At 44.1% G+C, this 21,377-nt stretch overlaps 1 protein-coding gene across 1 annotated transcript; it reads right to left on the bottom strand.

The window, feature by feature from the left end:
* Positions 1-1,333: 1,333 nt before the first annotated feature.
* Positions 1,334-21,158, bottom strand: LOC144729715 (REST corepressor 3-like). Its single transcript, XM_078610154.1, is given in 14 exon segments — positions 1,334-5,643; positions 5,645-5,761; positions 7,441-7,718; positions 8,834-8,891; positions 10,179-10,256; positions 10,402-10,620; positions 10,981-11,023; positions 11,704-11,781; positions 11,948-12,072; positions 12,404-12,565; positions 13,182-13,234; positions 13,660-13,755; positions 20,522-20,578; positions 20,745-21,158. Coding segments are annotated over 14 exon segments (1,761 nt in total). The 5' UTR covers positions 20,905-21,158; the 3' UTR covers positions 1,334-5,406.
* Between the last annotated feature and the right edge of the window lie 219 nt (positions 21,159-21,377).

The following is a 21,377-nucleotide window of genomic DNA, read 5'->3' on the forward strand; positions in this document are numbered from 1 at the left end:
AATGACAGAGGCAGGTCTTCATCCGGCAGTGGACTGAGCATGACTCTCGGTGACAATGAAGACGAAACGACTCGTTTGTCTGCTTCTTTAGACCCCCCCCACACCTCCCACAAGGCAACGTGGTTTTGACAGCAACGGAAGCATCTCAAATGTCGAGCTTGCCCCCAAGGCCACCAACTTTTCTCAGTACGGCATAACCCGAAATGCCCCCACGTGTAACCCCAACACTGTAACCAAGCTGCTGCTGCTGATGTTATCCCTACGACGACAGCCTATGGAGATTTGGTAAGCGTGGTATATAGTATAGGGGTGGACGAATGCATCAATTCCTAAAGACACGTGCATCCAATCACTTATTTAAGAATCCGTTTGGTGATAATGCCCAGACAGTGGTTGCACGAGCACATATCGAACCCCAAATCGTTTCGTCAATAACACTGCCTTGAAAGGAAAAATATAGGCGACTCCAGCAACGGTCCTTGATAGCATGGGCCAGCAGTTCGTGTGTTGCTATGAAGAACCATTGCCTAAAGCGCCACCTGATATAATTACACTGGTCAACACACTTTTACTGGCATAAGGTAAAGGTAATTTTGGGGTGCTGATTCCAAATCTGGCATCAGTTTTTGTCTATCACATCAGGTTTTTGAGATATCAAATATTGCCTTTTCAATAAAAACTGCAGAAGAAAAATATTAAATAAATGTGGATATCTACATAAAATTATATTATAAACCCACTATCCTGAAAATACAGCACCATATTTTAACACTAAAGCAGTCACTGACTCGCAACAACTTGCAATCATAAGTGACGGAGTTAATTTCGGGTAAAATCAAGGAAAATGGGCTATGCCGATAGCATAAAAATGAGATGTGATAAGTGCAAATCTGAGATCAGATTTGGAATCAGCACCCTGAAATTAGTCTAAAACAGCTGCAAAAGTCCAGGCCAGAAAAAAACGTTTTTTTTGTTGACCAGTGTTAATGACGAATGTGCTCAGTTTTGCGTACGAAACAAGTGTTGTTAGATTTGTTGTAAACTGGTTCACAGGATCCCTGCAGCCAGTAGAGGCGCTACTATTCACCGCTACGAAAATAAAATCCTGATGTCAATAAGCGACACTGAATCGAGTTTGATTGCATCGCTGGAGAAGGTGAATCGTGAAGACCCTCAACATTACCGGATCGCTGTTCTATGCCTTTGTGCACCGTTGTTTTAATCCACGGCTCCCTTGAAACACGTTGTGGTCTCAACACTCGCCACGTGTTGATTGATGACTGGGGAAACAGCTTCTCAGTACAGCGAACACACGCAACCAAAGCACACAAAATTCAAAAAAGGGCGTTTAATTAAGATTATGCAATTCCATATAAAAGACACCCCAGTGTAAATCATTGTCTACATTAGCATCACATCATTGCTACCTGTTAAGTATATTCTTCCTACCAGCATTGATATAAGTCAAAACATCCCAACTTATAGGCCACGGCTCAATGGGTGACATAAAATCCTAATATATATTTGTTATAAATCTAATGCTAATTATAACCCCTTCAACTAAAGCCACTCCACACTGCGCTAATTTAATATCACAATAGTGTGTGCTCCCTACACAGTTATTCCAATTATAGTCTAAATAACGAGCGTGGTAATATGGTGTTAACACACCGCCAGCATGCACAAAACAGTTACACAAAACCTCAAGATATCAAACATTACATAAGATTTAAAATTAATGTATGTGGGTGTATATATATAGCGGATGTCAAACAATACTATTGAGGGCTGTCAATGACGTACGTGTTGTAAACAGCAAAGGATAGACAGATCTAGCTTCATTTGTTTTCAAGTCACTTCACAGTTGCCGAGATATTAAGGTATACTTAAATGGTAAAGTCAAAAGGCCTGGCTACAACTCAACTGATGCACTCAAGTCACTCAAACATTACCGCACGATTTCAAATCCTGGCTTGAGTCAACTACTCGGCTCAACTACCATCATAGTTGTCGCTTTTCTTCCAGAGACGTAGTACCACCTTTTCTGTGAAGCTCCACCACTGAACGCGTGGAAATAAAAGGGATTCTCCCATACCGTGACATGGCCCCTGTCATAAGAACGGTGAATTTCCAACACTGGCCCAGGATCACCAATGGAGATCAATAATGGTTCATCATTTTTTATGGGGATATTTTTATTTGGACATTGGTTTTGCTTAAAACTATGAAAATGCCAAAGATTTGGTCATGTGTAACTTTAACATTAGGCATGTAACGACACATTAAAGTACTGTAGAGAAAAACCTCTCAAACCCAGACGGGAATAGGCAATAATTTAGGATAAGCCAGCATATATTTAGTTAATTATGGCAATTACAGTACTGTTTGCTATAAGACTGTATACATTGTTAAATATATTTTCTGGGTATTTATTTGACTAATGAATGTACTGTGAATATTAGAACATTATTGTAAATGTAGAGACTTTCTATATACTGGACAGTACATATTGCAAGAGGGTTTACATTTACAACCCTTTAGACTTCTAGCTCTTGCTTCAAACTGTAAAATCTTAAAATTTAAAACGGTTTCGTGATTAGTTCCAAGTAATGCTGTTTTAATTCAATGTGGGTGTTAATTACGTAAATACCAGCAAATTGGTACTTTTTCATTTGCACTATGCCACATCTATCACCACAACTACCAGAAAGCCTCTGCTGGCTTCAAGATGTTTAATTGTAGATTATGCTCAAGAAAAAAAATTGTGCATGTGAAAATCCCGTCATTTTATTTATGCTGTAATAAGTTTAACACATCGGCTTTCGCGACCAATATCCATTTCAGGGTTTTCTTGGGTTAGATCGCGTAAATATAAATGTCGTTAAACCGGCCACCACCCGACAACCATTTAGTAAGGTTTGTCACGCCAACAAAACATGCCAATTCGTTACAAATGTACTCGTAACGAAATGGCATGTTCTGTTGGCGTGACAAACCTTACTAATTGGCTGTGTCGGGTGGTGGCCGGTTTAACGATACATTTATATTTAAGCGCTCTAACCTAAAAAAAACTGTATTATGGATGCTGTAATAATTTCATGACCGCCACAGACACTAGAGGCACTACAATTATAAAAATGTAAAAAAATGTTGGGAGCCAAAAGCGACGCTGATTTTATGACAAATTATCGAACCACGTGGGGGCTCAATAAATGGATAGTGTCTGCTTAAATCATTCGACAACCCCTCAGTACTGTACACAGATATAAACTTTAAAAAAATCACGACCTTAACAGCCCACACTGGAAACATAACTACAAGTCATATGCATACATGTTTCGTCAAATACAGAAAAAGAACATTGGAAGCCTATAGAACAAGTCAAATCCAAATTAAATGGTCACTACGCAATGTAAACGTTGTAGGAACTTCATCCAAATATCTGTTCTCGTGTTATAGTCCATTAAACTATTTTAACATTATTCTTACTGTATTTACATAAGACCACCTACCTGCCACTAACCATCCACTCTTGCCAAAAGATAATGCAGGCAGTCTGCTCTGTGTTTTACGTGTTACCCACACCAAAACCAATGAGGTCAGATAAACTTTGTGCATGTAAACATGCTCATACTGAACACATAGCAGACAACACCGTCTCCAATGACCAATTTAAATGCACGATCATTGATTTCATTCCAATTGTTAACCTGCGTTAACTTCCCAATATTTCATTAATGATTTTAAATGTGTCTCGCTTCCAGACTTCATTTCACCAGTTCATAAACTTTAGCATGGGCAAAAAAAATTATGTTCCAACACGTTGCAGGCAGAGTGCATGATGTTGCCACTGAAGCTTTCCTCCAATTGACCATGACTCAGTGACGCTTGGTTTGGTATTCACAGGACCACCTCATTCTACATTTGTCCTCAATCCTGTTTTGGGCAGCCAATCCTGGTCTGGTGTTCAAGGGCCCAGACCAAGTATTTGACTTGTCAGTACCAGCATTTAGTACTAAAGATTTTTTTAAAATCCGTGAAAATTTAAAATCTTTTTTTTTTACAGCCATAAAAATATATTGGGACCAAGGTAGTGAAGTGGTTTCAACTGAGCTTATTTCGACTGCCACATGACTGAACATTTCTCTGCAATCGAGCATTTTAACGTGCACACTCTCGTGGATAAACAAAAACGTTTGCTGAAGGATTCTCAAAAGAAATTCTCTCCGTGGGTCAAACTCTACAACCTCCGATCAGCACGGTTGGCTACGTACGGTGCAAAAGAAGTTCAACGTATCATACAACAGTTTGTAATGCTCTGCCCCAAGTTTAGAATAGATTAAGGGTTTCCCCACTTCAAGTGCCACTAATTTCTGCAACTGGCCCATGGACTGCCAGGCTCAGGGTTAGCGGACGTCACCCAAGGAAAACCCAAACTTCGGCCCAGTTCAGTCTTTCGGAGCCTAAAAACAAGCTTTTTGTATCCTGTACAACTAAAAACCAGCTCCAGCAAAACTCTGTTAATGCCATTCCATCACTATACATGGAGAAAAAAAAGTGTCAACTCTTCTTCACTGCACATGCTATCATTGAGAATTAAAGGAAACAATGTGCGCAGGTCCAGTGCACATGCAAATGGGGGAGTCATAATGCATTATGACCATAGATACCACACGCACGTTTTAGTGTGTCTATAATAATCTCTTTGTTCGAATTTTTTTTTCTATTTTCAAGAGTAGCACCAGACCGTAAGCAAGCACAGCAAATGCACCGAGCGACACCACAAATGTTGGAAGCAAGGGGGAGGACACGGTATCTGCCGACTGACACTCGTCTCGTCACAAAGTCAAGGCGCAACGAGTCGCAGGGCAACACCTCGGATCAAAGGTTACACGATTGGCTATTTCTTTGGAAACGGTTGGAACTTTTTGGCTCTTGTTTGACATGGCTGTGGGGTGGTGGCCGGATCAAAGGGGTGAGGATGGTACAATTATCACGTACCGACGCTCGCATTTACTGCACTGCCATTTGTTTTCCCATTCTTTGAAATAAACGCAAAGGGCTCTTCTCCGATCTTAACGCGCACGCACATGCGGGCAGATTACAGCACAGCTGCAAGCTCGACTGCCAATGACCAACAAGATGTAAACTAGCGCATGCCGACTGCGGATGAGTGCCACCGTCTAAAGCAGGTGGTCACGCATCTTTAGCGTCATCTTATTGAGAAAAACCTGGCCAAGCGAAACGCAGCGATTAACCCACTGCCGTTTGTTTCCCTGTGGTGCACCCGTATCAGGAAGCGGGCGAGTACTTGTGGTGGCGTTAGAAAAATAAAAAGTGGTGGACAACAGGAAAGAGTTGGCGAGTAGGAAGACGGGGGGGGGGGGGGGTAGTAAGCGCCATTCTTCAATGCGAGGATGGGGTCCCTGCGTCGCTGGTGCTGCCGCCACCAACACCGCCACCGCCCTGCACGAGCGACGGGAGCTGCGCAAGCGCCGAGCCCGGTGGTCGTGGGTTGAGACGCGGGGGAGCACCTGGCGCGGGCCGGATCAACGGGGGCGGTTGCGTGGCCGGACGTGCCAGCACGGCGCCGGGGCCGGGGCGCTGGGGCTGCAGCGGGGGCGGCTGGCGGTGCAGCGGGGGGCGCGGAAGAGGGCAGCGGTGGCCGCAGGAGTGGGGGTGGCGGGTGCAACAGGGAGCCCGAGCCCGGGTGCTCTGTCGTCACCGCCGCAGCTGCGTGGCTCACGTCCATGGGCTGCACCTGTGCGCGAGACAACGGCATGGGCATCCATTCACCACTGCTCTCTCCTCTGTGCACTACAAACTCTTCTTTACTGGGGTGTGTGGCTTGGAGAGCTTACAAAAGGCTGAGTATCGAGGTCCTCAGAGCAATATTGAATCTCTGGGTTCGAAATCCAGATCGTCACCCACACAAGGTGAAACCAGATTCTTAAGTGTTCTTAAGTACATCATGGGATCTCCTTTGCCAGTACCAAAATATGAGAAAAGGTTTTCCCCTTGTTTCTGGCAACAAAACAGGTGTTAAGATGTTAATACACCAAACTGAAACCTTTTACAATGAATCATGTCTGAATTAACCACAATACTTGTGGTCAGAATGCAAACAAAAAACATACTCTGATAATATATGCATTGTCTTTGAAACGGATTGGGGTACGGATTGGTGTACGCCTTTTGGCGTCTTCTGGTCTAACACCGTTTTAAGACTAGGCTAAAAAGAAAGTTGTCTCTGGTGTGGACCAATCAGTTTCAAAGACAATGCATATATTATCAGTGGGTTTTTGTTTGCATTCTGACCACAAGTATTGTGGTTAATTCAGACATGATTCCTTGTAAAAGATTTCAGTTTGGTGTATTAACATCTTAACACCTGTTTTGTTGCCAGAAAAAAGGGGAAAACCTATTCTCATATTCTGAAGTACTCAAATACGCAATAAAAAAAATACTTTTCTTGTCATTATTTGCCGAGGCTGTGTATTCTGGACTACCCGAAAAAAAGAAAGCTTTGTTAATGAGAAAAAATAAAGACAATCTCATAATAGATCTTCCTATCATAGCCTACTCCAATGATGTTGTATTAAAACATATGGGAGTGACGTCAATATTCCTTACACTTGCGATTTGTTTAAGTATTTTTTCCCATGAACGAAGTTTTAAACTTTTGTTTTACATATGGGGACAGAGGATAAGATTTGTTGGTTATTTACTTGACAAACCCTACTTGGAACAGCTTCGTTTCATTTCAGTTTCTAAACTCATTTTCAAGGAGGTTCCTGCTAAATTTAATATAAGGGGGCAATGCTGTTTGCCAATTGAGTAATACGTTAACAATACAAGAATGTTATTGTTTACAGCATAGTACCGTTAACAGTGCAATAGTATGAAGAAGTGCCTACAACCAAATCACCCAGAACGCGCCCAACTGAAGTGGGTGACCACCATGCACAAACAAATTGTCATAGGGTGCAGGCCTACTTGGTGCACACCTGAAGGTAGTGCAGTTAAATCCATTGCTGTACAGTCCTTCTATGTTCCTAAATAATGGTGTCCACCTTCAACAACTCGCACGGACCGCACGGTGAAGTACGGTCAAATAATCACCGAGGCCGACACGGCTTGAGGAGATCCTCATCCAGCAGCAGAATGATAAAAAGAGCAGTACACTTAGAGATATATATACATTAATCGTATTATTAATAGTAATGTTCATTGTAGTAATGTTAAGACTGGAATGTTGTTAATAGGAGAGGTAGGCCATCGATGGGCCACAGGTACGCTAGTCCTTCGGTGTCGCCTCGGGTATGAAGTATTAATGGCAAGGTTGATAGCAATGTTAACAGTGTAGCAATGTGTAGTGTAAATAGCATGCACAGCAACGTCAGCGTGGGTTACTACGGGTCTACTATCACCAGGCCTCACCTCGTCATTCTCCTCATCATCAGAGTTTTTGCCGGACGATGCGTTGGAGGAGCTCTTGCAGCTGCTGTCGCCATCGCCCGAGGCTACACCGCCACCGCTGGTCCCGCCAACACCCGCTCCCCCGCCCGTGACTCCCTGCTCTGCCTCCCACTCCTGCAGCACCTCCTCCAGGTTAAAGCGGCGACGGTAGCTGACGAAGAAGTTGCGGATCTGTGCCACGGTCTTGGTGCCCAGCACGTCCGCAATCGCTTGGAAATCCCGGCCGTAGCGGCGAATGCCTACGGAGGTTGTTTTGTTGTGGGAGTGTGTAGTTTTCACATGTTAAAAGTGAAACATTTAGCGAGTGCATACTGCCAGCTACATATGCAAACATATACATGGGCGCAAAGAAGCTGGGAAAGACACAAACCCAGAACTAAATGGAATGACTGAAAAAGGAACAGTTAAATCATGGAACATTTGCAAATCAAATACACCATATTGGCATAAGGTGGGCTTGGGTAAGATGGCTGATCGATCCTACTGGTATGGTAATATCTGCCAAAGGAGGTAGTCCATGTTTAATATGGGAGTGATGAGATCATCACACATGAAGTGAGATGAATTGTGGCATCGCAGGACCATGTGAAATGGCGATAGCTTAGCGGAGTCCTTCAGCTCGCAATGGATAGAAAATGATGATCATGATAATGCAGTCATTAATGTAAAATCCATGTGGTTCAAATAAGCCCACTGGACTACAATCCCAGTAATTATCAATTGAATCGTGATGTCAATTGGTGGCAAAATATATGCAAGTCCTGAAATTAACCTTGTTCTCTCCGAAATAAAACATGTAACCAACTCCAAAAGAAATGTAAGCAAAGAAATGCAGTTCCTTCAAGGGCAGGGGCGGGGGACAGTTTCCTTACGGAGGGTTGAATAGGACTTTCAAATGTCATTAAGAGTGCCAAAAATTGTCAAAAGCAACAGCTAAAATTCGAAATAGTGTGGCCAGGTAGAAAAAATCCCCTCTAGTACACAATTAATGTGGCTAAGATGCATGCAGTAATGATGGCCTGGGCTAAATATTGCCTACGGCCCAATAGGATCCCCACCCCTGTCTAACTGTAAGAGGCAGATGTTTGCTCCTTAACGATTTCAATGGTTTAAAGGTTCTTGTCACACACTTCATCCACACATTATCTACAATTATAAGATTTATTTTTTTAAATGCAAGTTCCAAAGATGCGCAAATGGAAATGCACATTTTACCAAGAACCTGTTCAAATGTTAAAGACCCTGAACATCCAAGCAAAAACAACTAAGATACCAAAGATTCCTATGATCAGTTTGAAAAGTGTCCCAAGCCATCCATTAAGGCTCCCCCTTGTTTATTTGTCCAGTTACTCACCCTGCACAGCCAGGAGCTGCTCCTCAGTTGACCAACGGACGCTCACTCGTGGATTACTCTGCGCAAAACAGCACAGCAACACTTGTGATGTCAAAGCACTGCGCATCACGTGACAGTACAGCAACGATTACCAACGCAGAGCTAAGCACAAGGCACTTAAAACATGGCGTGCTACCAATGTGCATTGCTGCTGGGATCGCATATTTTTTTAAGACACTTCTTTTCTATGACCACTGTTAGTTCCTATGACCACTATTTCATTGCTTTTATGGCTTTATTTTGGTGATTTTCGAAAAGTTTTTTGGTTTGGCCATGTTTGTTTGTTGTAATACAGAGTTAGACTGATGGCCTTAATCTAAGTTGTCTTGTGGTTGTTGTTGTTTGACTTGCATCCCACTGGGATATTTCCACAGGGTTGGTGTACGGTGATTTTTTCTGCAATATTTTGCTGTCTTTTCTTGGATTTTCTGTTTGCACATAGTCACTTTAAAATGTTTTCTTGTTCATGTTTTTTGTTTGTTGCGGTTGCACCCGATTCAAGAGCCGAATGGCTCACAGGGCTATACCTAATAAATTAATGTTGAACTTTTAGCCATCATGACTTTTGTCAAGTTGATGGACATAGAAAGTAAAATAAAATAAAAACAAAAATCACGACGTTTCGGAGGCAACACAAGTCTCCGTCATCAGGTGGGACCGTCACAGCCAGATTAGCTGTATCAATCTGGCTGTGACGGTCCCACCTGATGACGGAGACTTGTGTTGCCTCCGAAACGTCGTGATTTTTGTTTTTTTTATTTTATTTTACTTTCTACGTGACTTTACCGAAAAAACCTAAGAAGATGATTCCTTGCAGTCACGAAAGCTTCAAATCTAGAATTGATGGACATAGTTTACGAAGTTTTTTTGACACACTTAAAACGTTTCTATTTGTAATGTTTAACACTGGGAATGGGCTCACCCAACAATACAACCCTAATAAGTTGAGGGAGGAGTTCACAAACTCCCCTCCTCCAGCTTGAAGCCTCCTGCCACACAGGTGACTGTAAACGTGGAACTATGCCCTGGGAGACAGGGTCACAAACATGGCTCACGATAGTGGTTTGAGTTGGGCTTGAGCTGGGGTTGAGGTTTCTTGCTGCATTAGGGATTGCTTCAATTCTCGGTTTGTGGGTTATTGTTACATGGAGGCTAACCTTTGTGTAACAATGGTAAGGGTCGAGGCTTACCCCTATAGGTTCGGGTCAGTGCTCATCTCTGTGGATTAAAGCAAGAGAAACAAACCTCACCTCTGTGGGTTAGGGGTTTGGTTTGTCAGGGGGTTAAATGCTATGTTGAGGCTCACCTCAGTCGGTCGAAAAGCTGAGATCCCCCCATCCAGCATCTGCTTCAGAGATCCACTCTGCTGCTTCGCGCTCTGCACCTGCAGGACAAGACGCCACAACTACCGTCATCAAGACCAACAGGTGCTTGCACACTGAGAAGCAGGAGGGCGAACAGGCAGAGGGGGCGAACAGGCAGACGCGCGAGCAGGCGAGTAAACAGCTGTGCAGGTGATTGCGCGTCACCTGTCTCTTGAGGGAGACAATCTCCATATCAAGCTGCCGCAGGACAGTGCTGGCGGCCGTTGGGCAGGCCGATACCACCACCAGGTCGTCCCAGCTGAGGAACATCCCGCGAGGGGGCCGGCGTTTGTTGCGCAGCATGTGGTGCCGGTGCTGAGGGCCCTGACCCTCACGGCGGATGGGGCCCGCCCGGCTCGGTTGCTGCACCGGAGGCTCCATCGGCTGCACGCGCGAGCACATTTGTTACCAAAACCTTCATCATCGAGGTCACCGGCATCATTGTTATCACCATCATGGCAATTCATCACCACAGTTTTCTTCCACATCACTGCCATTGGGACTATTGCCATCATTGTCATCACCGCCACCACCTTCACCATTGTGATTATAATCACCGACACCACTCATTGTCCTCACCATCACCACAGTCACCATCATTGTCATCAAATCACTACAATTTTATAAAATATTTTTGCCAACGTCAACACCCTCTCCATAAAATGCATCATTATCAACAGTCACAACCATCACAGAATTATACGAGCGCAAGTGGCCCCATGGTGGCAACGTGAGATCACGTACCTTGGGGGGCGGCTGACCGACAACTCGCCCGTCCACCTGTACAACCAGCGCCAGAGAACAGAAGGGGGGGGGGTGGCAAAAAACCATGCGCACACACACACAGTGTTAAAATACACACAACACTGATTTTCCAACACATTAGCCGAAAGCGTTTATAATACAAAACCTGTTGATAAATTCGAACTGTCAATTCCTGCACACCACTTGCACCGAGCTGGGAGCATTGTTATTTTTACTTTGTGGTCTGTCAGCATTAATATCAGGACTTGAAAAAAAGTTGAAAAATAACAAAACTAAATAAATGAAACACGTGTCCATGCGTAACTGCAAATACCCAGAATTTTTTAATGATTACCTCAAATGTAAACTGCTTGTTCATATAAAAGGACAATGTATATACATGTCATCATTGCAATCATGACTATCCTTTACAACCAAATCACCCCAGACTGGCTGAACCTGAAGAGTGCTCGGATGAGCTATGACTATGCATAAAACAGGTGTTCATCGGGAGTTGTGGACAGCAAAGGCCAATGGGCTTCCCAGTCTCAAAAACACACAGACCACCGTGGTCTCTGTGTCCAACAATCCCCACGATCCGCATGCCATGGGAAACTCTCATCCAGCAAGCAGTGAATTGCAGCCAACCACTCACACAAAACTGTAGTCTTTTACAATTATCGAGCACTGCAGGTAAAACATGTTTTACAGCTCCCCCTCATTACCTCCTTCTTAGGCTCTTTCTTCGCCTCCGCGTCTCCCTCGCGCCCCTCGGCACGATTCCCATCATCGGACTCGTCACTGCGTGAAGACAACGTTGCAGGTTACATGTCATACGTCACGACCCCGGGCGTTCCAATCCCATGCGGTGCCGCCTCATCAAACCACGGGGACGTCCGCTATTTCTCCACCTTCCCCAACCGGCAATGACCAACATGGTGAAGTACAGTAAAATTACTCCACTCACCTCTCGTCGTGCTCACGCTTGCCGGCCAGCTTGCGTGCCTGGCGGTCCATTACACTGGTGCGCGTGCGCGTCTTTTTCCACGCGTAGTAGTACCGCACCAGGCTGCCGATCGACTTATCAGGCAGCTGAGATGTAAAGTAACAGGGGAGAGCCGAAAAGGCAGGCGTCGTAAGGGGCAGAGAGCGTGGAAAGAGATTCGTATTTGTATCATCACCACTCCTAAAACTTCTGCAGAAATCGTATTGCAATCAGCTGCAGTGAGTTGGGAAAGTCATGCTTTGAGTTTTCAGCGGTGTAAATACTTTGTTCCTTCAAAGAAGACTGCTTCTGGGGTGTCCCTGGGGTAAGGAATGCGACCCTATTAATAAACAGCCTGAACATGAGTGTGTTGCAAACAACGATAGTGCTGCGCATGCCCACACACTCGCACGACTGTTCGCTCACTCTTGCTCCTACCATCTGCTGGATGCGGTGGAAGCTCTTCCCGTGGAAACTGAACGCCTGCTCAAACAGCACCTTGTCCTCCACCGTCCACTCGTCCGGGAAGGGCGTGAAGTTGGGCAGGTCCGCGAGCGACTTCTCGATGTTGTGCTTGTGCCAGAACAGCATCCCCAGAGCCTGCCGCACGAAACACGCACAACGTAACCAAATGTCAGCTTGCACAACAACAGCTGGCACCGACCATGTGTTTCAATCACCACAAAGCTACTGAGCCATTGTCTAAAATCAAGCAAATCACTGTTCAGCAAAGCCAGAGCCCTCAATTTCAAACTTTAGCACATGAACAGAAATGGCTACAGATTGTGGAGAATATCAATATTCCAAACAAGTGCCCAAATGCTCATCCAACCAATTAATAAACCCCCAAATAAATTGAATACACAAGTTTCACAGCAGACATTCAAATGAGAAAGTGTCTTCAATCAGATAAGCATTCATGAATAAGTGACATTATGATCACCCCTTGCCATGGTTGGCTGTATGCATGTCAAACTTCTTTGCAAAGTGTGTAGCCAACCGTGTTAATCAGAGGTGCGGAACTGTGCTAATGGAAAAAAGCAAAGCTCAATAGTGATTGGTTACGATGAGAACCAAGATTAGTCTTGTTTGGCTGTGTAGAACCAGCACTTAAGTCTTTATTGGTCAAACACAGGAGAAAAGCTCCACATTAACTGGGTGAATGGAATAAATTACTTTAATATTCATAAACTGAAAAAAACATCTAGTAACTCACCTGCTCCATGTTGTATCCATACTTCTCCTTGGCAATGGCGATGTATTCATCCACTAAAAAGACAGCAAGATTAGTTAAAATTTAAATTATTGTTTCCATTTTTTTTAAACCATTCAGCTGCAAGGGAATGCCTGGCAAACCTGATCATCTGACCATAACCCTAATCAACCCCTGACAACCTAACACTGACCTTAACCCAGACTAAAAGTCGAACCTTAAACTTAATTCTAACCAAAATACCTCAAAATAAAACTCTGACCCAGACTGAGATTCTGCACGTAGCACCGACCTTAACCCTGGCCTCAACCCTGACCATAACATAACCATTCCCAGTCCTGATCCTAAACCACCTTACTTAGCCTTGACCCTAACCCAGATACCAAACATAATCCTGACCCCAAAACTTTCCATTACACCACAACCCTGACTATAATTCGGTCCCCGACCCATATCCCAGTGTTTTTTTGCATTGCCTCACGTCTTGGCTCAGGGATGTTATGGTTGGGCGACCACACAAGCATCCCGGCGTGCTCTCGCTCCCTCTCGCGCTCCGCCGCCTCGCATTGCATTGCACCTGCACCACCACCACACGACGCACACCCAAACACAACAATCGCCCAATTAAGCCTTACAGTGGTTTACAGGAGCATATGTTGCGAGCAAAACTGTATTAAAGCCAGCAGAGAACACAAAGGTGTGGTGTGACCATCTCCACACACAGCAGCATTTGGGTCACCCATTGTTTATGTCCACAAATGATAAGGTACTAAAAGCCAAGGAAAGGTTCACACACACACCACATGCCATAATGGCCAAGAATCAAACCCAGGTCATCCGGATCACCCCATAGTGTGTGAACTGCTGCACAACTGCATCCCAGATTTCTATTTCAGCCTGAGTAAATGCTGACTTATTGTTGAAGGTGGTCAGATGGATCTGGGTGCTAACGGTGTATCAATATAATTAACTTTACCAATTATATTATCTGTAACATTTTTAGCTTTGGTATTGTTTTACTTATCGATTGTTGACTTAAAGGTTTTGAGACTGCAGGAATTCATATTCTTTGGGTCTTTTGGTAAAGTCACTTAGGTTTAAATTAATAAAAATAAAATAAACAAAAAACTACGACGTTTCGATCACAACACAAGTGATCGTCGTCAGGAGGAAAACAGAGGGGGAAAGCTGCTAAAAGCAGACTGTTTTAAAGGTTAAAATGGGTGTAGCCCAAGTGTCATAAACGAAGTGGGCAGGGCTAGTGTTAGTTTCGATGTAGTTTCTTTGTTCACCAAAGTTCCTGTGCCCGACACCATTGAAGATTTAGTCCAAGGATTGAATGCTGATGTACCGGCCCTGGTTAGACACTGCCTCACCAAATACATACTTCACCTGGAATGGAACATTTTACAAACAAGTTGAAGGCACCCCAATGGGTTTCTCCCTTATCTCCGGTTGTAGCCAATGTTTTCATGGAAAATTTTGAGACAGACGCCATCCAGGCATCCACTCTACGTCCGTCCTCGTTCGTCATCTGGCCACATGGCCGACCAGCTCTGAACCAATTCCTCAACCACATTAATGCCATACACCCAGCCATCAAATTCACCATGAAGGTGGAAAAGGATGGCAAGCTAACATTTTTGGTTGTTCTAATCGAAAAGAGACCAGATGGCTCAATGGGACACTGTCTACAGGAAAGCAACTCTTTACAGATGCCTACCTAAAACCTGACTCCCACCACCATCCATCCCAGAAGAATTCCCTCATCAAAACTCTACACCATAGAGCTCGATGTATCTCCAACCATCACCTAGCCAGTGAACTGAAACGCGTGCACAAAGCTCTAAGATGAATGGATATTCGGACCACACAATCCATAAAGCTATCACCCCCAACCGTTGGGAAAGAACCATCTGAGGCCCCAATCAAAACCATCACCTTGCCATACATAGCAGTTGGTCACCAAAAAGATTTCCAAAATCATGAACAAACACAAGATCCAGGTTCGATTTAACACAGCACATAAAATGTGTGATCTGATCCCATCTGTGAAAGATAGGATCCCCGATATGCCATACCCTGGTGTCTACAAACTAAGATGTATATATGCAGCAGTAGTTACATTGGGGAAAGTAAGCGACATGTCTCGTTTCATGTTCGTGAGCACAAGGCAGATTTGAAACACGGTAGGACCAACACGTCGGCCGTGGCTGATCATTGTTTTAATGCAGTTGGCTCAACAAAGATTCGTTCATGAAGCCATCCATATGTAATGTAGCTCTCAGAGACACCGTCTTGTCTGGTTATATGTATATTTATTATGAATAAAGTCCGCCGACTCTCTGATAACTTAACGAGTAACCGCAAGTGACTCTATACACTTGGGTAACTTAGATAGCTCTATTCTGAGACAACATAACTCTAGCCTTCCAAGACTGCAAGGTGCCCACTCCAGGATGATGAAGACGACCCGCTCCGAGGTGACGACGGCGACAGCAATTCCCCCACAACAGCAGCCCAGCCGGCCAGGTTCGTGCCAGCTCTTATCCCCCTCACGACCCGGCCACACCCCTATTCCCGAACCCTCTCTCACCGCATTTACAACCATTAGGTCCCCTGCTTCCCCTCGCATGACCTCCCCGTACTGTCCCTACATCACCCCGTACTGTCCTTACACATATATACAGACACAATTTCAACCGAGAAGATGGGCACAAACTTAGCAATCATTGGAAGGACTTTATCAACCAGTTTAAGTCATAACTGGCTGTGATGTTCCCATCCTGCCACCTTCCGATATTAGTTGTTATTTTCCGATTTTACATTAACAGGTAAAATTTCTCACACAAACACAGCCACCTCCGCACTCCGACCTCGACGCGACGGCGGCTCTCCACTCTTACAGTAACATGCTAATCTTTCACATTAACATAGCCACCTCAGTGCGCTCGCTGTGGAGGCCGCTCTCCGCTCTTACAGTAACATGCTAATCTCTCACATTAACATCATTAGCCCCGCCCACTTCGTTTATGACCCTTGGGCTACACCCATTTTACACCTTTAAAACAGTCTGCTTTAAGCAGCTTTTCCCCTGTTTTCCTCCTGATGACGAACGCTTGTGTTGTGATCGAAACGTCGTAGTTTTATGTTTATTTTTATTAATTTGAACCTATCTACATGACTTTACCGAAAGACCCAAATAATATAAATTGATGGTTGTTTCATATATTACTCATCTAGTGTTAATTTTTGTGATTCTGTTTATAATTTTATGGAAAAACAATATTGTTGTACTGTACAATTCTTCATTTGTGGTCAAAGTTTGCTTTGAAAAACAGATTTTTGTCTCAATAAGGTGGGGGGCGGTGATACAATGGTTAGCACACTGCACCATGAACCAGGTGACTGGAGTTTGTGGTGAATTATATCTGAACTGGTCCTAGACCTCCCCTTCAATAATGTGCAATGACTGATGTAAAGTACGGTCAAACAACCCCAATGACCTACACGGCATGGGGAACCTTTAATCTAGCAGTGGATTGACTAAAAGCTGTATGTTATTAGGTATATTATATACATATACGTGAAGTAGTGCTAAGCAGCACCTATTAAGGACAGTATGGCGTGCTAAACAGGCAGTCAGCAAGATACACGCCCGGCTGCCTTTACCTCCCCACCGCTGATGAATGTCCTTTATTTATCTGGAAAAGCCTTATGAGTATCGGGACTACTATATTATTCAGGACAGTCTTGCATTGTGATGTTTGATCAATTAATTATTATTTAGTGTGGAATTCAGAATGCCAGAATAAACCAGACGAATTTTAGGGAAACTAAAATTAATCATGCTATATGGATGGGTAAATAGCCTTCCTGCTATATTGCCAACTCTTTGTCATCTTGTAAATCTGCAAGCTTGGGTGTCAACACTTACATTAGCACAAAACTAGGCTATCATTCCAGGAACCTGGGATCACACTCAGGTCGCCAGGATCTAAAGCAAGGTGTGTTCAATGAACACACTGCACCTCCACTTTAATTCAAGGGATACATAAAAAGATCAGGGTATTTTTACAGTCACTGAAAAAAATCTCTACGTTTTTGCTGATGAAGCTTCTTCTGGATATATTAGGGTTTACGGCTAGGGTAAATTACTGGAAAGAAGGTGGGATGGACATGGGCAATGACGCTGATCATACCCATGTAATATTTCCTGAAGGTATGTCACAGCTAAAATGCCGAGATCTTCCTTTTTGTGAAATGGGTTTCCATTCATTCTCATGAAAAATAACTCAACCTAATCGAATCAAATATAATTTTTAATTTTCATTACCAACTTCCAGTTTCAGTTTCACAAAAGCCATTTTTTTCCATTATCTACCTCCGAGCATTGGTGTTCTGTGATGTGTGTCATTTTCAGAGTAGACATGAGTAGAGCTGTGATTGCACGACAGTCACCATGGATAGCTTTATCCTCTTTTCTCATTCACGTTGTCCCACATGAAATTGTTTATGAAGTATAGATTTACATCCACATCCTTTATAATTTGCCCTCCACGCAGAAATATATTAAAAGTGAAAAAGTTACATCCTCGTCACGAGTGAAAGAATCAGAATTTGTATTTAATAAGTAACAATAAGTAACATATTGAAAGGCGATAACACATCTAAATCAGCTCCAGCCTCCCATAAATAATGTTACTTCGATGTGACCTTATGTAGCGCCTCTTCCTCCCTATCCTCAACTTTTCTGACCCTTTGGTCCCGTTTTCATGTTCTTTTTCTATTCTTTTCCTCTTACTTTCCATTCTTCCTCTTCCTTTTGCGTTCCTTTGTCTTTTTTCATACATTACAATTATATGCTTGGCTCTACTCCGCTTCCCATGGTGTGCCATGGGCAAAATGTAAGTATGTATCCATTCCACCGACTTTTAGAATATATTTTTTCACTCGCACAACTAATTTGAATAAGAGTGTACTCTGGTAATGTTTTATTATTGTTTAATTGACATGGATATCTATTAAAAACAACGCATAAACCACAACATTCAGTGTTGGCCATTAAAGAGAATCAATTCAAAATAGCATGCTTGTCAACAACGTACACAAAAACACGTTTTGACTAAAGTAAAGATGTCACCATGGCCCCAAGCTATTAATGCCACCACGCCTGGCCAATGCTATCTAGCCACTCTCTCCCTTATCCCAGTCACTGCACGGTAGACACGATTCAAGTAGGAGTTACTTCCTCTACTTCTTAATGAAAACCCAGTGAAAAAAAAACAAAAAACCCAGTTATTATTTTCAATCAACTCGTTGTTTACCTTAACAGACGGGGTCGCTCACTCATTCGTTCACTCGCCCATCATCTTCCTGCTTCCTCCCTCTCTATCCCTCAGGGATATGGGAAGTGCAAGGCGTCCTGCACTTACTTGATGTGCTGCCAATACCCGCTACGAGGCCGGCTTGTGTGGATGCACGGTGGTGGTATAGTGGTTCTAACCCAGCAACCTCGGTTCGATTCGCAGCTTGGTCCGATAACCACGGCTAACACATATATCTGAACCGGTACTGGACATCCCCTTGGTCGACTCAGCCTTAAATTATGTAAATTCTGCATCACTGGGGAGACAAAGATGGCCGAACGTGTTGTTGACCACATCCCTCCCATAGTGTGCCGTGTCGGTCTTAATAGGTGCTCGCTAATCCCACCTCCTCCAAGAGTTTCTAAAGGTTGGACGGAGGGACCTTTGCATCTCCTTGGTCGACTCAGCCTTAAATTATGTAAACACTATCACTGGAGAGACAAAGGTGGCCGAGCGTGTTGTTGACCACACCACCCCCTAGTGTGCCGTGTTGGCCTTAATAGGTGCTCGCTAACACCACCTCCTCCAAGAGTTTATTATAAAGGCTGCACTGGGGGGACGACGACATTTGTCTCTGTGCGACAGGATCACTGGGATGATGATGATGGGTCGAGCACTGCCAGCCAGGCTCATCATGGCCGACGCCACTTACCATACTCATGGCTGGGGGGGGGGTGAGTGTGGAAAGGTAGAGAACAGGAGGGGCGTAACGACGCAGCGGCGATTCATGAATGACCACTGTATCATCTTCGCCAAACCGCACTGACCAGTGTGATCAAACAACCTTCACGACCACATCGCGTGGGGCCCTGATCCAGCAGTGGGTGCTCACGATACATGCAAATAATCGCGTGTTAAATCAAGTCTTGTTACCCCAGATTCGTACATGTTGTATACGTTGATATTAATGATTAATGAGACCCATGCAGCCGCTAGAGGCCGCTAAATGAACCAAATGTGTTTTTAGAGAGCATCTTCTGACTCTTGAACGTGAAAAGTGACGAGAAATAATCGACTCTCGTTGGCGAATCATCAACACGAGTAAACAGGAAAGCCAAATAAAAACCTCAACACAAGAATAATAATATCACATCCCCAACACATTGACGTTCAAGACCAATGTAAATGACCTACAAAGATATTGAACGTTGTTACTTTTAAATAACTTCAGCCCTACAATCCTGCATTATATATTTTTTAAAAGGCAAGTTACCTTCACTGCCACGTCACGCGACTAAAGTTATAATTTGCGTGAACAACAACAAAAACCGCTGTAAATATGTAAACGTCTTTTGTTGCCATCGTGGCGATTTCAGGACCATCGTTAATTCGCTTAAAACTCGGATTAACCAGCGTGGTGAAGTATGGCCACACAACCCCCCCCCCCCCCATGACCGACAAGGGTCGGCGAGGCCTTCATCCAGCAGTGGATTGACAATGGACTAAGCAGTACATTATATATAAACAATGTTACAGTATTAGACAACTCTCGACCAAATGTTCCTAAGTCACCAGGAACAAAGGCCGTGCCACGTTAGGAGGGATGGTTGTGATCAGATTACATTTTCTTTTCCTTGTTAAAAAAAACTATATTACTATTTAAATAAACGTACAAGTTTATAATACAAACGTTCGGTAAAATATATAGAGATCGTAGCATAAATTAACTAATTTAACAAGCGTTTGAATCTGACTAAAGTAACCAAGTACACTCCAAACGACACAAAGTCGATGGTATCATAGGACTGTAAAACACAATTACAAAGGCATAAATAACGCCAAAGTAGATAACACACGAATCTAAAAACTTCCAAAGACGAAAATATAACGATATTGAATGAACACAATTAATAAAAAAAATATGTAAAACATGGGTTTATCATAGTGTGTGTGTGGTGGGTTATGGATGTCAAGTAAACCGAGGCTACACCACCGGCCAGCCCTCCCTGCTCTGCGGGCTGCCACGCGCCTTACCCGGGTTGAATGGAGGAATGACGACCTGGTAGCTCGAACCCACCCGAATGCCACCTCCTGAAAAACATTTTTTCGTTTAAAAACACAAAAAACCCCATTAAACACGTGCGCCCCAAATCACAACACCACCTCCAACAACCACCAGCAATGATTTTTTTTAAAACGTAAAGATGAACTGTTAATGAAGAGTAGTAGCCTTTCGGTGGTGTTCGAGGCTACACACCCGCGCGTTCGTCCTCACTGGAGCTGCTCTCTTCCGAGTGGTGGCCGTTCGCAGCCGCCGCCGCTGCCGCCGCCGCCGCCGCACCGGACGGGCTCTTGGTGCCACTCGCACGACCCCCTCCCCGAGCGCTCTCGGAGCCTCGCTCCATCATGATGGGCATCCCAAGAAGCGTCGGGATTAATCGTCGTTGGAGAATATTAACGTTGAAATTTCTTATAATAATTTTAGAAAAAGCTCAAAGTCTTTTAAAGCTCTAAGCCAAAGGTAAAGCCAAACCACCCCCCCTACTACTACTACCACCAAGCCTCGCTCGCCTCTCGCACTCCAACGCCGCCGCCGCCTCCTGCTGCTGCTGCTTCTCACCGCGCGGCCACACAACGACTCGCGCGAGATCCCTCCGCCGCAAGTGTGAAATAAATAAATAACTGCCGACTTCCAAGTCTCGCTTGCGGTGGGGGCAGGTGGGGGTGTTGTCCGTAGCCTCCCTTAAAGTTCACCAAGGAGGAATTAACAAATCGCCGTCTGTTAACGAGGGCTGAAGTGGTGGTGGAGGCGAATGTTAAGGTTCGAGGGAGGTGACGGGTTTATTTTAGATTTTAGATTGGAGACGGGCCGTCGCGCACTATTTGATGC

The sequence above is a fragment of the Lampetra planeri genome, chromosome 33 (assembly GCF_965212315.1).
Source record: "Lampetra planeri chromosome 33, kcLamPlan1.2.h2, whole genome shotgun sequence".
Taxonomy (NCBI): Eukaryota; Metazoa; Chordata; class Hyperoartia; order Petromyzontiformes; family Petromyzontidae; genus Lampetra; species Lampetra planeri.